Source organism: Tasmannia lanceolata, unplaced genomic scaffold, assembly GCF_043159265.1.
Source record: "Tasmannia lanceolata isolate RefF3 unplaced genomic scaffold, GAP_Taslan_0.1 ptg000004l, whole genome shotgun sequence".
NCBI classification, from domain to species: domain Eukaryota; kingdom Viridiplantae; phylum Streptophyta; class Magnoliopsida; order Canellales; family Winteraceae; genus Tasmannia; species Tasmannia lanceolata.
The window spans coordinates 10,232,602-10,250,862 of NW_027518681.1; the positions used below are offsets into that span (position 1 = coordinate 10,232,602).

The window sequence follows — 18,261 nt, forward strand, 5'->3', positions numbered from 1 at the left end:
CTGACCGAGCCGAGCCGAGCTGAGCCTGGTTCTAGCCCGAGCCTGGCCAAGCTCGGCTCGGCTCGGCTCAGCTCGTTTACACCCCTAGTTAGGAGGACAGTTTAATAAGGGAAATGTTATCAGCACTACTATATTTTGATGATCGCACACCTCACTTTATTAAAAGTACGGTATGGCCCCACCATAGGATGATCCAAACCGTCCATTAGATGGGCCACATCCTAAATAGATTGTGCCCCAAAAACCATTTCCATAGGTTGATCCTAACCCTTCGATCTGTAGATGGACTGAATGTTAGAGGGTTCTACAGATCAGAGGGTTAGGATCAACTACGGTATGAGCTGCACCATAGGATGATCCAAACTGTCCATTAGATAGACCCTTTGATCTGTAGATGGACATTATGTTAGAGGGTTCTACAGATCGGAGGGTTAGGATCAGCCTATGGAAATAATTTAGGTTGTGCCCCGTCTAATGGACGGTTTGGGCCATACCGTACTTTTAATAAAGTGAGGTCATCAAAATACAGCAGTGATGATAACATTTCCCTTTAATAATTCAGTCTTTTGTTAGAATAATGGGTTGTGAGTAGTTATGAATGTTACATGAGTTTGTTATCCATCTGTCTTTGAATAAATTCTAATAAGGAGTCAATGGAAAAAAAAACTAGCCTCTTTTGGGTGTGGGATAGACTTTGTTAAATTTCCTCTTTCTTCATCCATGAGCTTTTGCCTAACAGAAGAAAATACCAATCCCTACAATCTACCATTACAAAATGAAATTCAAGACCTTAAAAAAAGAATGAAAAAAGTGCTACGTTCATAACCAAATATAGTCAAAATACAACAAAATCCATCACCATACTCCACATTCAAAACCATTATAAAACCATATTCAAACACAAACACTACAACCTACCCACCAATAGAAAAACCCTAATTCCAACAGTAAAGAACAAGAGAGGGAAAGAATCCGACTCTAGAAATTCCTTTCCTTGACAAAAATATTTTTCCCAACTGTGTTCAACCCTTGTTACGAATGAGTTAACCATGGCAATGTCAGAGATTTGACTTTCTAAGAGGAACACAAGAAACTGAAGAAGTGATGTATTCACTCCCTATTATGTCGTGAGACAGCCCCATCTAGTGTATTTGTGAATTGTGACTCCTCTTTTAAACTAGAAGGGGTTGTCATAAGTAAAAAGATGGGGCACATCATATAGATATAATTTCTCTAATTTTGACCTCTGAATCCCGACCGTATTTCCTATTTCTGGTGGAAAAAAGGAAAAAACTCGGAAACAACGCGTGGCAAAACCAAAAACCAAAAAACCAGAGATCGGCTTCGTTCTCCATGGCCGATCTAGGGCTAAAGGTTAGGGTTATTGTTTCCCAGTTAGGGTTAGCTTTTTCATGGCCAACGATCTAGGGTTAGGGTTAGGGTTATGGTTTCTCCTTCTCTGAAATTCTTACCATGTTTTCCAATCCGAAGAAATGCCTTGGTTTAAGAACACCAATTCTCTTTCTTCCTCTTCTTCTTCCCCAAAATCTCTCGATTCTCCTGGTTCTCCTTCTCGGCTAGGTCGAAATGTTAGGGTTTTTGGTTTTTTAAGAAGCCGTCGAGAATCGCACGGGTTGCCACGGCTGACTCGGCAAAGGAAGCTCCGGCACCTGAGCGATCTCAAGATCGATGATGGTCCTCCGACCAACAATCTCAATCTCAATCTCCCTCGTTCATCTGTCTCGGAAAATTCCACTCCTGTTTCACGTTCTCTGAGCAATCGTGAGTTTAGCTCCTCTAGGGTTTCTTCCGTTGTGCCGTTACCGCTTCCATTGCCGGAATTGTCTCTACTTTTGCGTCGAGATTCGGAGTTCTCTTCGAATTATGGGGGTCGTCGTCCTATCCCTTCGCCGAAAGAGAATTCGGCGAAGAAAGAGGGCGATGGAATGGAATTTCCTACCGGAGATGGGATTGGGGAGAGAGTCCTTTCGAGCTCTGCTGCCACGAGGTAAGGAAATTTTTTTAGGTTTGTTCTGTAATTGGGCATGAATTGAATGTTATATAATCAAAATCTTTCATCTGTGTTGTTTTCCTCTTTTTGCTTGATATGCAAATAATTGGCTTTATTTTGTTGCATTTAGGAAATTGAGAGGATTGGCAATTGGCATCGATTTTAAAATGAACTTTCTAGGGTTTTCGGTTTATTAGGCAAATAAATTTCCCCAATTGTGTGCACCTCTTTTTCTCTACGTGATCAGGAAAATTTTCATATTGTTTATTAGTTTTTTGTTGATTAGTCGTGTTGTCCGTTGCTTTTTAGCTCATTATACCCCTCATGCTCATGCCCTGATCTGTCTTGCCTTCCTGTTGAAATATTTACCTGTTGTTCGAGGGATAATAATGGTGATATATTAAATGGAGAAGGAAGGCTTTGGAATGATCACTATTACTAGCAGGTACTACATGCATTAGTGAGTGATTGTGGCCATGGTTTAGAATATTGGATTTTTGCTGCGTATTGGACACCTCGACAATCTGATAAACATCCTCCTGTATCAGATGGCGTGTAAACTTTGTGTTTTGTATTTTTGAACTGAAGATGTATTGGTGATACTTTAGGGTTCCGGCCAATATTTTAAACCACACTTATCACCATGGAATAGACATACAAATGTCAGAGGTACTACTCTTTGGTTTATTCCAATTGCTAGCATCTCAGAGTTAGGCTTCCAAACACTATTAGGAGACGTGCTTCTAATTCCAGGGGACCTGGGAGAATTGAAACACCGATTTACTACGAGAAAAGATGATGGATAGTTATAACGGTAACGTGACAGTGGACATCAAAATAATACTGCCAACATGACCTTTTTATCTTCTAAAATCTTCAAACATTTCAGAATTGTAAGCTCCATGATGGCTGGTGAGGGATTCTAATTTAAAATTTGTAATAAAAAGGATCTGATATTTTCGCCAAAAATAACTTCAATTTACTAACTCATTTCAGTCCAGTTTATCCATGCATCTATAATGCGAATTCTGCCATGAATTTCTTATCTTTTTCTTTTATATATCAGAAACTTATCCCCCTTTTGATATACCAAAAAATTGGGATGCAGCCGTGAGCCACATACTGCAATCATTTTCTTATGATGCAATCTTATGAAGTCCGAACACCAAGATAGATACTTTCTACATTTAGGAGGAACAACCAGGTACATAGAATCCTTGGAAGACAAGCTTAACAATCAACTTGAAAATACAAGCTTACTGAATCACTTGTTTGAAAAAAAAGAAGAAAAAGATAAGATAAACATAAACCTATTGACTAGAGTTCAAGTCTTGGGTGGTACAAAGGACCCAAAAAAATAAAATACCAGCCATTCTCACTCTATTTGGCAGCGATGGTTACAAAGGACCAAAAAGACAAGATAAACATAAACCTGAAAAACATAGAAGTTGTTCTTTTTCTTCCACTAATAATCCAAATTTTCCCTAGGCACAGTGAAAGAGAGTAATATATGCAGAAACTTACAGCATGTAGAATAATAGCGGAACTAGAATATATCTTAAAAAATTGCAGTAATATATGTTCTAATCAAATAACCGAATTACTCTTATTCTAACCATACTAACCATATAATCTGTAATTTACCAAAGTGATCTTACTGATATTGCAGTATTGCACCACCAAAACACGCAGCATTGCACCATGTAAAAATTGAACACACATCCTTAGAAGAATGAATTCTTAGTTCAAAAGCCAACCACTGCATGACAAAAGAGTACACAGAACAAAAAATTCATAAATCCAAAAACTAATCTCCACCCTTGATTTAAAGTTTAAACTCCTAAATATCCTAAACAAGCATAAAAATGAAGTCTTAAAAAGTCTCCAAATCTTACTAAAATCAGTATCTAACCTTTAGGTTCCTTCTTATGTTCGTGAGACCATTTTCCTCTCCTTTTCTGTTACTGTTCTAATAAATAATGGGGGCTCCTACGGAGATTATCGCATGTGTTGGAACAATGTGTTCCTTAGGAGGATTTCTTTCACTATATTCTTCAGGAGACTAATGTGATGATTTATGTGTTAGCAAGGAATGTTTAAGACATTCTTTGATTATGGAGGTCGGCATTTCCCTGTAATAAATTTGTTCTTCTTGCACTTGTCGTTGTATCATCTTCCAAGTCTGTATCATATTCCAAGTTAGAAATATATGTGCATGTGGTTCTTTGTGACTGTCTGGTGTATATATATTGGGAATAATAGTTCCACCCCTTTATGGCTGTGCCATTCGTTTTTTGTATCTCATTTGTTTATTAATTTTTTCTATTTTAAATCACTAGAATAACTTTGAGAGAGTGAGGTATCATGGGCGCCGGGTTTGGAGTATTCTATTTGCCTTCACAATGCTGTCTTTGCGAGGTTATAAGTTATAACACATCCAAGGAAATGCTTTGCTGCTTGATTGTGGAAGGAGACTCTAAATGTCGTTCGGTGGTTGAAGCAGAAGCAGGACCCTAGCTTCGCTCGGAGGTTCGCCAATATGATAGAGATCTTAGACCAAGTTTAGGCCCATTCTCTGATTTTCCGGCACACTTGGCACTCAACCAATAGTGAGGCGGCCATGTTGTCTCGTTTTGGGATAGCCAGAACCATCCTGAAAATCACGGTTAGGAATTCCCAACAGGTGTGTTTGGTTGCACAAAACCTAGGATAGTTTAGGGATTTTGCTTTGCATTTGGGTGCCATGCCAGCACAATATCTTGTTTGGTTGCCAATGTAGCTTTGAAATCCCTAGAGACTGCCAGACAAGTTTCATAGGTAATTATTGAATGTTGGGTGAACGACGTGATGTAGCATCCATGTCCCCTCTTTATACCTTCCAAGCCAAATTCCTCCCCCCCCCAACCAAAAAAAAAAGAGGAAAGGTAGAATTTGGCTTGGAGAATGATGCTGTTTCTCTTTCTCCCTTTCTCTCTTCCCTTTCTCCTCTTTCTATATTGGTAATGACACCCCCTCCCACTACTCCACGAGGTTGGCAACCAAACACTACTTATCACTATTCTACGAGGTAAATTCCAGGTAAATCAAATGTTTGTCTCCTCCCTATTGACTACTTATACCACTACTCTACAAGGTAACTACCTGCAGCCAAACAGAGCCAAAGGCATGGGCACTTGGAAGGGTTTTCAACTTCCAACAATTGAAGAAGAAAGAACCCTCTCTTTCTCTGTGGAAAATAACCGATTAAAGGGGGATTTCTAGGATCTTTGAGGAAAAATCTATCTTTTTTCTTCAAAATCTGAAAATACATGATAGTATTAGTCAAAACACCAAGAGTCTCATGACATTTTCCCATTTCCTATAAGCGCAACAAATAGTTTTAGCAACATGTGGGTCCACCTTAAAATGTTGCTCGTAGGGCGTATTTGGAAGGTCACATGGGAACCTCACTCTTTTTAGTTTACACAACACGGGAATTTGACCCTCATTTCCCTTGTTAGGATTGTTAGGTCCATTCTGGTCATCCAAAATGGTAAAGCAAAATTCTTCGCTTGGTTCAGAATTACAAAACAGGTGCAGGATACAGCTTTTGAAATGATCAATGACTCAATTCCCTCGTTCGGTCTCCATTTAGTGATAGAATCAATTTATCCTTCGTCGTCCAAGCCGAGGGTGATACAAAATGATGACAGCCACTGAGTACCCATGTGGCAGGTGTGGTTGATCTAGAGGGCCACCACTAGTCAGGCTAATGTACTCTACTCCAATCACATTTGAAAGATTTCAAGCCATCGATTAATTCCTCAATAAAATAGGCATAAAAAATCTTAAAATTTCTAGAGTGAAGACAGACTCATCTATGTGGGAGGATAGTCACAATCTGCTGGAGAATTGAAAATAAATTTCATGGTATGGATCACGGTACTCTTCAAAGCTGCATATCATTGTACAAATGCACTAGGCTGCCGGAGTACATTCAAAGAATTTTACAATCATATGCTAATCTTTTGGGACACACACACACACACATATGGTAATCTGTTGGGATGGGATATTTTTCTGCTCCTGCTTTCTTCTTTTTCGTGCATGCTTTTTTTTCTTCTTCAATGTCGCAAGTTAGCCTCTGAACATGATGACATCCACTTGTTTATGTCTAATAAAAATCTAATGTATTGCTTCCCTACTGCTGATTATTTCAATGAGAGGAATTTTCACGACATAATATGTATTGGATCTGGGAATTCTTCTCACACGTTCTTGCTCGTTGCATAGGTTGTCTGGTTTGCTCGCTGGTTCTAATGGTTCAAAAGAATTTTCTTTTCTTTTCCTTCTTAATGATTGACATGTTATGGGGAACAGTGATGCATTTACAATCAGCCGGCTTACTGTCTGTCTTAAATTCTTTTTTTCTTTTTGAGAGTTCTGGGCATCAATACCAAGTGGTTTCTATGGTTGCAGCACATGGATAATTTTGTTGATTCTATCATTCTTTATCATGTTTCAGTAGATTGCCCCACCAAACCATCCATAAGGGTGTGACGCATGTTGATAGAAAGATGCATCGAGATCCAAATGTTGTTGAAAACATTCATAACTTCAGGCTTAGCGTTCCTGTTAATAGTTCTCAAACTAGTGGTTTCTCAAGTCCTGTGCGTAGTCCTCAAAGAATGAGCACGGGAGATTATTTTCCTTCCTCTTTCATGGCTTCTCAAGGACTTCATGTTTGGTCTGCCCCCGAGTTTCCGGCCTCTGACATGATGCTTTCAGGCTTCTCTGCCCATACTTCACCAGAGAAGTTTGGCTACAGTTCTGATCGTTCTCCACTTTACAGTCCTACGGTGAAAAGTCCTCGTCCGGCATCCTCTAGTCCAAGTGGAGCTGCATCCCCATTGCACCCAAAGATCTTGCCAGAAAGCTCTGCGGCATGGCTTGACAATAATGGTAATGTTACTGTCCACCCACTGCCCCTCCCTCCAGGAGCTGCAATGCCTTCACAATCAGCCCCTGTTCATCAAGCTGCTGCAAAATCAGAAGTCTCGTTTATGATTAGTCAGTGGACAAAAGGAAAGCTTATTGGAAGTGGTACATTTGGAAATGTTTATGTTGCCACCAACAGGTATGAAAGTATTCTTGGTGACTTATATCGTTCCTTGTACTGCAATGTATGCTGATGATGCGTTCGTTTATTTTAAACAGGGAAACTGGAGCCTTATGTGCTATGAAAGAAGTCAATTTAATTCCTGATGATCCTAAATCTGCAGAAAGTATGAAGCAATTGGAGCAGGTTGATTCTCTAGACTCAATATATGGTCCCAATCAACAGTATTTTTTTATATTTGGTTTTTAGCATATTGGGCTTTGTTAATGTGGAAATATATATTGTTTAGACCTCTTTGATGATCAGATTCATTCGTGAAATGCAATTTATTCAGTATGTTGATCTGAAACTTTTAACATGTCGAATGTCATTTCTATTAATAAATAACTTGAAAATTGTGTTTTCTATTTCCGTCATTGTCGTGCAATTTCCATATGCTTTCATGACTTCCCATTGCATGCAGCTATCATGCCCACTGGGCTTGCGGTTGATATTTGAATAGAATACAAATTTCTCGAAGGATTTTGTCTTGTAAGATACATATTTGCCTTCAATCTGAATATGCTTTCATGATTTCTCCAAGGATTCTGAATATTCAATCTGGACAGAATTTGTTTCTTGTGTCTCCATCTTCTTCAACTCTTTATTAATGGATATTCTTACTGTAGTTACCCTGCCATTGAAAGGTTTTGATCATTTGTGTGACTGGCATTTGCATTCTATTTGCTCCACCCTTGTTGGAAAGCTCTGCAGGATCACTGCAACTTTTCCTCCTCTACTGCACTCAGTTTTGGGACAGGTCTAACATCTTATAATAAAAGGGAATTGCTAGTGTCCATCGCAAAAGGGTTTTCGAGGCTGGTATGTCGCACATCAGACCAGCCACCTTGTTAATGAAGATAACAGCTTTTGTCTCCATTCACGAGGTGGCTGGTCTGACGTGTAACAGACCAGCCGCGAAAAGGCTTTTTCCATGGAGCTTAGCAAATCCCATAATAAAATTATGGTGGGTTCAAGGCAAGCAGGTCACCCACAATTTCACACTTAAAATTTGTGGATGATATTTTCATCTTTCTAAACAACAAAGAGGAGCTAAAAACATGTTGAAGTAGTGTCACATTCTGATGCTCCTTTGTTTTGTTTTGTTGCAGGAAATTGAAGTTCTTAGACAGTTAAAACATCCAAACATTGTGCAGTATTATGGAAGTGAAATAGTGAGCATCTTTCCTGTTTACTTGTTTATTGTATGTATATCCTTATCTATGGAAATTAATTTTATTCCTACTGTTGTATATCTGCAGGTTGAAGATCGGTTCTACATATGTTTGGAGTATGTTTATCCTGGTTCAATTAGTAAATATATTCGTGACCATTGTGGAGCTGTGACAGAATCTGTGGTTCGCAATTTCACACGTCATATTCTGTCTGGATTGGCTTACTTGCACAGCAAAAAGACAGTTCATAGGTTCTCATTATCTCTATTTCCAAGACTTGGTTAAATTTCTTGAAACTTATTTCTAGAATCATGTCTAGCTAGACATTGAATAGTCTATGCTCTCTTTGTAGAAAATCTCTCTGGGGATGTTTCCTGTTTTTAGCCCTGACAGGACCTCTGGTATATAGATGTCTGAAAATATATATTAATAGATGGGACTTGGGGATGTCTAAGTACATCAAAGTATCAAACCTAATATATCTCTAGTTGTATAGTTGTTAGCAAACAATGGAATATCTACATTGGGAATTATGCTGTCAGATTCTGACTATCCAAACATCACCTAGCCTCACTTGTAAGTGGTGGGATGTCCAAGCTTGGGCATTATATAGTTATGATGCATTCATGGGGTTTATTATTTTGTGAAAGCCACTACGGGCATCCTCATATATGAGTAGTTGTGCGTAAGCCGGATGATAAATAAGCAAACATCATTTCGTGAAAGCCAGAAGAGGGGTGGCAACAGCGGGGAGGGGGGGTTGTTGTGGTGAGGGGCGTTTTTCACATGATGGGCACAACTTGTAAATCTTCGGCGATTTAATTTTAATTAATATTACTTATAAGTTGTGCCGACCCCAACTGGTGTGGGACAAAGGCTTAGTTGAGTTGAGTATAATCAAGTATCATTTTGTGACAGTCACGTTTCAGATTATGGCTCAAAACTCTGACAATGGTGTTCGATCTTGCTTTCCTTTTTTTGAATGATTTCGATCTTGCTTTCATATGTTCTGCTTTTCATAATGTTACTTCATTTTGATTTCTTTCGTTCGTTTTATATGTATTGGGAGGGAGGGACGGAGTTTAATCTACAATAATAGGGTTACAAAAGGCCTTATAAGACTTTAAGTTTGTTATGGTTGTAATATTTTATTTCCTTATAAAAAATCTTGCTATTAAGATATATATATATATATATATATATATATATATATATATAGAGAGAGAGAGAGAGAGAGAGAGAGAGAGAGAGAACGGTTTCTACACACGTGTGTACGTAAGTTATCTACTATTCAAAAAAAAAAGGTTATCTACACTAGCTTAAAATACAGTGGAGGGCATATTGTTTGGGTTATCCAAACCATTCATTTGATTGGCCCTCACATAGATAGGGTGTCCATAAAAAATCAGCTCCATAGGATCATCCCAACCCTGCGATTTGTGGAGGTAAAATGGACGTGTATAAACCTTCACAAATTTGTCCATTTTTTGCCTCCACGGTTTGAAGGGTTAGGATGATCCTATGGAGCTGATTTTTTGTGGACACCCTATCTATGTGAGGGCCAATCAAATGAATGGTTTGGATCACCCAAACAATGTGGGCCTCCACTGTATTTTAAGCTAGTGTGTAGATAACTTATCTACACATGTGTGTACAAACCGTTTTCTCATATATATATATATATATATATATATATGTGTGTGTGTGTGTGTGTGTGTGTGTAAACATATATATGTATATATAAAGGACAAAATATAAATGTTATGTCAGTGGAATTTAAAAAATGCCAAGTACCAAAAGTGTTGCACCTGGGGTCATGGAGTATTAGAATCCAACACGTGCTTTTGATGTCCAGAAGAAGAGATGAAACCTATGCCTCTGCTTTATCAGAACTAGGAGGTTTTCATTTGGTATATTTTTCTTTGAATAATCAGTTTCTGTATTGTTAATTTTATGATTTCTTCTTGTAGGGACATCAAAGGGGCAAATTTACTCGTTGATGCATCTGGTGTTGTTAAGCTTGCCGATTTTGGGATGGCAAAACATGTGAGTATGACTTATCTAAGAATAGAGAACACTCAACATTGCCATAAAGTATTTTCATTTTCTTGATGACCATTAAGCATTGATCTTACACATAATATTTTCATTTTTGTTGGCATTAATCATGGATTTCTTCTGTTCCAAACAAGGCCGATTGGATGCACAATAAAGGTTTTTTATTATGATACACAAAAAGATTTATATATTTAAAGAAAACAAATTCTTTTTATGAATTCCCTTATTGCAAACATGCACAAGAAATTCTTTTATGCTGTATTTTATACAATGTGTGTGCAATAAGAAAATATTTAGTGTGCATCCAACAGGGCCCTAAACAACATTTTCAAGTTGTCAAACTAATGATATTTTGTCAAATTTTTCTACACCCCTAAGGCCCAATTCGTTTAAGATTATTACAACCGATTGTGAGTGCCAAATCGATTATTAGACTCAAATTTAAACATAGTTTTGAGTCTAATAATAGGTTTGACACTCACAATCGGTTTTCATAATCTTAAATGAACAGGGCCTAAAATCCCAGACTATATTTTTGTACATAGGAGTTCAAGTTCAATGTTATGAATACATGGATGATCTTAGAATCAGGCCTATGAGAATTTGATCAATCGAAACTACTTCCTCCAAGAAGGTAAATATTATTGGAAAATAAACACTACTTCATCCATTTGTCGGATAAAAGGTCCATAATAGCACTTACCAAGACAAAATCAACTTATGGATTATCTCATCGCACTATAAGTCGAATTTGTCTTGGTAAGTGCTATTATGGACCTTTTATCCGGCAAATGGATGTAGTGTTTATTTTCCATTAATATTTACTTTCCTGGAGGAAGTAGTCTCGATTGATCAAATTGTCATAGGCCTGATTCTAAGATGGATTTTAGGCCCTGTTCATTTAAGATTATGGCAACCGATTGTGAGTGTCAAACCTATTATTAGACTCAAAACTATGTTTAAATTTGAGTCTAATAACAAGTTTGGCACTCACAGTCAGTTGTAATAATCTTAAACGAACAGGGCCTTGGGGGTGTAGCAAGATTTGGCAAAATATGGTTAGTTTGACAACTTGAAAATGTTGCTTAGGGCCTGTTAGATGCACACTAGATATTTTCTTGTTGCACACATATTGTATAAAATACAGCATAAAAGAATTTCTTGTGCATGTTTGCAATAAGGGAATTCATAAAAAGAATTAGTTTTCTTTAAATATATAAATCTTTTGTGTATTCAGAAAACCATCATAATAAAAAACCTTTATTGTGCATCCAATCGGCCTTGTTTGGAACAGAAGAGATCCATGATTAATATCTGCCACTGCAATCTATTCGTTATTCCCTTTGCATGATCTGGTAGTTCCTTATAATCTCCCAATGTACTACTTAGGCTAGGGAGTGGTGGCTTGTGAATTTTTGTTGATGCCTTGACGGGCTTCCTTCCATTTAAAAATCAAGTACCCCTTCTCAATGAAGTAAACTCAAATTCCTTTGAAAAAATTAAAGCTGGAGTTTCCATCTCAATGGAAGGACACTTTCTTGCAAGTAGTGTCTCTTGTTTCTGCTTATAATCATGTTCCACATAAATTATTAATTCTCTTGTTTCTGCTTATAACCATGTTCCACATAAATTATTAATTCAAGTACATCGTTACTATAATTTGATTAGTTAATAGCATGGTTGCTAATAGCCCGCTATCACATAATGTGATGAAACCTTAGGCTTATGCACTAACCATATCCCATTCGGTGCATTGTCAACAGAGTTGTCTGTAACTTATTTCATGAGCTTGACTAAGAAAAGATAGATCATCAAGAACATAGTTTAAAACTCATCCGTGTTGTCGTGAACTCCCCCGACTTGACTCCCTTTAGCTTTGGCCATGTCATTGTCTAAGTCCGCGTTTTGCCCTACAAAGTCAATAAGAACTCCTCTGACTCTCCGAAGTTATGATCGTGTCAGCTGAGTACTCAGCCATGTCAACCGAGTACATGACTATGTCATGCTGAGTCGACCAGGATTTTTCTTTGGCGGTGTTTTGACCCACATGCACGTTTTGAATCACTGATCTGGAAGGTAAAACTCAAAGAAACCCAAAGAAGGCACATGCGAGCACTAGAATTAATTTTATTTACTGTCACTTGAGTAAACCTCAACAAACCAAAAGAAGGCCATGAAAGCACTAGAGTTAATTCCATTTACTTTCACTGCAATCATATGGATATTAATTGCCTACATTAGTACATATCACTTGCGCCTAAGACTGTTAAGCAGTTGAGGGTAATTTAAATAGGTAACCAACATGGACATTTACCATTCTAATTGGCTGCAATATCCACATGTTTCCTGTCGAAGTCCCTACTTTTCACATTCATATGTGTGACGAATCTTGATGTACACTTGATTGGCAAGTGATGCAATCATAATTTTCTTATTTATTTATTATCATTGTCATTCTTACCTTTAATTCTTCCATTCAAAATAAAAGCATTACCTTTAATTCTGGTACAACCATTTGTTTTAAATAGTTGCTATCATGATTTATCCTGCAATCGGTGAGCAATTCGGAGAAACTTTGGCCATTGCTTCATTATTGAATGTAATTATGTAGTTGTGACCAGTTGTCGATGGATAGCATTTCTTCATCTTCAAAATTAGTTTTATTGTTTGATTTTCTCAATTCTTTTGTATTAAATCTTTAATGGTGTCCCCTGCATTTTTATAATGGTATCCCCTGCATTTTTTTAAGTCGATTTGTTTGGTATGCAGCTGAGTGGACAAGCTGCTGCACTTTCACTGAAAGGAAGTCCGTATTGGATGGCTCCAGAGGTATCGCTTTTTCCTCCCTCATAGTAATGGCCTGTCTGTTTTAGATTATGACAACTGATTGTGGAGTCCCCAACTGATTATTGGACTCAAATTTAGTGCAATTTTCTGTCCAATAGTCGGTTGGGAACTCCACAATCGGTTGTCATAATCTAAAACAAACAGGGTTTAAATCTCATGTTGTTCGCCTCCATCTCATACACAGAGTTGTTGCAGGTCATGCAGGCTATGATGAATAAAGATTCTGCCAATGATTTAGCTGTTGACATTTGGAGTTTGGGTTGTACCATTATTGAAATGCTAACTGGCAAACCTCCTTGGAATGAGTTTGAAGGGGTAAGCACTTAAATAATTATGCCTCATCATGTCCCAGTGTCCGATATATTTATTCAACTTGCCAACTACTATGGTGGGCACATTATATCGTTTGATTCCCTATAAATTTCTATGACCTCCCAATGGAATTAGGAACTGAGCCATGCAATTGTTGTCTTTAGTGATTAATCCTGCTCATCAACATTACCTTACAATTGTTTCAATTTCCAACATCTTTCTATTTGCAGAAATCCACTTGCGTACATTTCTTGTATGTTTTCTTGGCAAAATATAGTTACATGCATAGTTTTCAAACTCTTACGAGTCGTACGAGTCAACTCTCAAGTCGAGTCGCCAGGCTTTCGAGTCGAGTCTCCCATGTGAGTCGCCTCTGTCGAAAACTCTTACGAGTCATCTGGTGACTCTTACAAGTCGTTCCGAGACGAGTAAAAAGACTATGACTCTTACGAGTCGAATCAAGTCGTTGGGCCTGGGCTTTCTTGCTTTGATGGTTGAAAACTTGGAAGTAGGAACTTAAAACTTAATTATTTTTGTTCATGCAAGTTACAAGCATGTAGTTATTTACTAGTAAATGGTGGGCCCCACGCCATCAAAACATAAGATGTAAAATGGCGGGCTCCAGTCAAATGCATAGGTTTGGGTAGGGACGGTGGACACCACCTTGTCAATCACATTAGGGGTAAAGGGCCCCACTTTCTGCATTGGTTTGGGTAGAGACAGTGGGCCTCACCAATCCTAGGCATGGTCATTAAATATTGGGCCCAACCCCATCATAGCATGAGGTGTAAAATAATTAGTCCAAACCATTCAAAAAAAAAGTTTGTCCCACGATGTATGCATGGGTTTGGATAGAGTTGGTGGCGCTCATTAGATCAAGGGTAAAATAGTGGACCCTACCCATGCTATTCTTGGGTATAGAATATGGGCCCCACCCCACCCAATCAAAAGATTAAAACATGATGCAGGGGAAAATATTTTCCAGGAAAAACTTTTTCTGGAAAAGGTGAATGACATTTGGAAAGTTACGTGCTTAGTATATATTATGGATAGATGGATATCTTTGGCTTAGTGCTTTATCTATGTGCAATTGGGTTATATTTTTTTAACATGCTTCATCTTTTGAGATTTAATGATATTTTTTTCAACTACATTTCTACTCTTTTCAAAAACTCTTATGAGTCACGAGTCGAGTCACAGGTTGACAACTATGGTTACATGTTTACAGCTAGTTTATATCATCTTTGATTACTCGTTTTCTACAATGTAATATGCAACTATGAAGAGTTGATTTGTTCAAATAATATGTGAAAACCTAGAAGGAAAAGCTGTTCAGCCATACATAGAACCAAAATGAAAAAAAAAAAAAAAACAGAGAAAAGGGGAAACGGAAGGAAAAAAAATTACAGTTCCAACATCTTGCCCCATACTACATCATTACAAAGCACCCCAAATTTTGCTAATGTAATGGGACTTCTTCCTTGGGGCAACGGTAAGGTTGTTTCATTGTGACCTGGTGGTCACGGGTTCGAGTCACGGAAACAGCCTCTCTGCAAAGCAGGGGTAAGGCTGCGTACATCTAGCCCTTCCAAGACCCCGCAATGGCGGGAGTCTCGTGCACTGGGCTACCCTTTAATTGGCACTTCTTCATCTAACACATTGGATGATTATTGCCGGCGACTCCCTCAGTGTGGTTAGATGGTTGAGGGATGACATCAGTGAGGTGATTCAAGACGTCCTTGTGGGTCATAGCATAGAGATCTTTCATATTTGACAGTCTGCTAATTCTGGGGAAAATGCCATCGATCGCTCTGGGTTCTGGGTTCTGACCAAGTAGTCAATCCAGCTGGCTGCTGATAGATCAGCCCTCCTGAGTTGCTGCTTCCCCATCATTACTCTCCTAAATGAACAAGTTTTTTATTGCACGGTAGGGCATGAGAAGATGCAACACCATTGGCATTTTGAGGAAAATTTGACAATTGTTCAACCAGTGTATTTTGTGCAAAAGTGCCTACTAACCATGTCACCATTCATTATAAGCTGACATCTCTTGGGATTTTCCATCTTCCTTTAAGCTTCTTCTTGAATGATGGCATCGCACACATCTTGGTGACAAAGGGCACATGCTTTGGCAATTGATCCCTTTGTTGTTGCCTGGTTTATTTGGACCGAAAGAAATGGGAGAAGATTTTAAAGGAGATTATGAATTTCCTTTTTCTTTGGGCCAGCTCTAAATCTTAAAAAGCTACTCCGCACAGAATGTATTTTACAAATGGAAGTTTAATATGTTAATAGTCAGGAAAGAGAAGATTAAACCCATATGAACTCCCCCAAACATGTTGAAGCTCAATTTTGACAGAAGATTAAACCCGTGTGAACTCCCCCAAACACATTGAAGCTCAATTTTGACAGGGCTTCATTTGGTAACCCCATACGGTGGGAGTCGGTAGGAAAGAGAAGATTAAACCCATATGAACTCCCCCAAACATGTTGATGATTTTCATCTTGATGATTTTGATCCATATGTTATTTTGTGCTTTTCTTATGTACATGTCTTCTCCCACTTGATGAATTTTATTGATTATGATCTCCTCTATTGGTGCAGGCTGCAGCCATGTTTAAGGTCTTGAGGAATGAATGTCCACCCATACCAGACACATTGTCGGCCGAGGGTAAGGACTTCGTCCAGTGTTGCTTCCGAAGAAATCCAGCAGACAGGCCATCGGCAAGCAAGTTACTTGAACATCATTTTGTGAGAGGCCCACACCCTCAGGAAATTCCTGGTTGTATACAGAAAAATTCACGAATTAAACTGAAGGTATGTCTTAAATTTTACTAGTCTATTTTACCCATATGTCCGCTTGAAGAAGATGCTTTGTAAGATACCGCTATTCATGTTATTTGAACAGGATTTAACACAGAGTCCAAGAGAGTGGACTAGTTCACCACAAATGCAAATCTCTCCAGGTCCCAAGGCCAACAAAGCAAAACAGTCATCAAACAGGTGAGTTTTCTTCTCCCCTTAAAGTGACATTCAATTTATCAACAATTTAAGTTTGCATGATAACCGGATACGGCTTCATGCATATATTACTGTTTTCTCCAGTGAGACTGCCTTATCTCATCCTGAAACTTCCAAATCCGCTGCAGCCTCCCATCATTCTCCTCGTTCCACTCTTGAGGCCATTCCTAGTCTGTCTCCTCCGCACTCGAATCACAGCTCACATAATTCTGGCCCTTCTTCGAATGTCCCAAATGGAATCCATCTGGGTGCAGGAAATGACCATCCTTTCCCTCTCTCTAGGACTCATAGAAGGGAATTATGACATCCTTTCCGATATAGATTGATTGGATCTCCATGGGCATAGTCAGAGAATTTTAGGAGCTATATTCAAGTTTCAAGATAAATTAGAGGAAAATGTACGTTTTCATGGGGATAATCCACATATCGGCAACAGTACAGGAGGTTTGGTAATTCCTCACGTCTCTGTTAAAACTTCCTTGAAGTTGAGCTTGGGAACTCTGTATTTGGGAGCGGTTTCATGTATATTGTTAGTTTAAAAGCTTCAGCAAGAACTGAAGCTATGCCCACGCTTACCAACAATATTAACATTATGTACAACACAATGACAATAAAATTGCAGTTGTAGATATGTAAGGTTTTCGATTCTGTGTTTTTTTATTTGAATTGTATTTTATCTTGTTCATATATGTGGTAAAGTCAAGGATGTCTTGTTCCTATTTGATGTTTACTAGTTGGTATATCATGGACTAAATTGCCATCTAATGTTGCAAAATGTACTTATATGAGAGCATATACATCTGTATATGCATGTTTATTGTCCCATTTGTGTTTAATTGATATTCAAATTGAAGTATTTAAAACAGCGCTTTTCTCTAGTGACGGATTGGATGATCAACGATGGTAACATGTGCACTAGATCAATGGCCCTGATCAGCACACTTGTGCCATGTGTCATGTGTGTAGTGGAGCTAGCTTGAGAGTATTATACTGCAACCCATTTATATCAAAGCATACTTGGTAATCAGATCTTATTTTCATTTATTCATAAATCTCTCCCTGCTAGAAATGAGTTGTTATGTGCACAGCTTAGAATGGTGGGCAAAAGTCCAAGTGGGGCCGTGCATTAATTTTCTAGGCCCTGCAACCATGGACGAGATTTTTGGGACATTTATTGGAGGAATGTTGCCGTTTATTTATTAGCATTTTATTTAAAGAGAACAAATTGCAGGTTTAGGATTGTTTAAGTCATGGGTTTCACACAATGAAGCTCAACAGGTGTATGATTTGGGCTTTGGATCTTTTTTACCAAAAGGGACCCCCAGAATGTACACACTCTTCAAATTTGCATGTTCTTTTGCAGATGGTGCATTCAACAGATTCATAAGTAGCTCATATGCCATGTAGTATAATATTAAACTAAACATAAATTCATCCCTTTCCTAATCAATTTGAATGCAACTTATGTAAAAAGGGACTTGCTAGTGTCTATATGAATTATAAATAAGAATTTAAACAGAGCTGGCAAAAGCCCCACCCAACATCAGCCATCGGATAGTCCTTCAAGAAACTGGAAGTTGTTCCCTCCACTCAATTTACCTCTTCTAACTCTAACCTGTTTGTTTCCTTTATGCTTAGCTCCACTTATAGTCTCCCCACAGGATAAATTCTGCAATATCCACTCCCCTGTTGAGTGTTG

The 18,261-nt window shown here is 38.2% G+C and overlaps 1 protein-coding gene across 2 annotated transcripts; it reads left to right on the forward strand.

Annotated features, from left to right (window-relative positions):
• The first annotated feature begins 1,244 nt into the window (after positions 1–1,244).
• Positions 1,245–17,385, forward strand: LOC143876290 (mitogen-activated protein kinase kinase kinase 5-like). 2 transcript variants are annotated; one of them, XM_077378027.1, is made up of 11 exons: positions 1,245–2,008; positions 6,516–7,127; positions 7,208–7,295; positions 8,261–8,323; positions 8,411–8,574; positions 10,294–10,369; positions 13,151–13,210; positions 13,424–13,543; positions 16,146–16,358; positions 16,450–16,544; positions 16,647–17,385. In XM_077378027.1, the coding sequence occupies exons 1-11, from the start codon at positions 1,494–1,496 to the stop codon at positions 16,864–16,866; spliced, it is 2,226 nt and encodes a 741-aa protein (XP_077234142.1). In that variant the 5' UTR covers positions 1,245–1,493; the 3' UTR covers positions 16,867–17,385. The 2 variants fall into 2 exon arrangements, with proteins under 2 accessions (XP_077234142.1, XP_077234143.1); XM_077378028.1 differs by having other exon boundaries at positions 16,691–16,853.
• Positions 17,386–18,261: the final 876 nt, after the last annotated feature.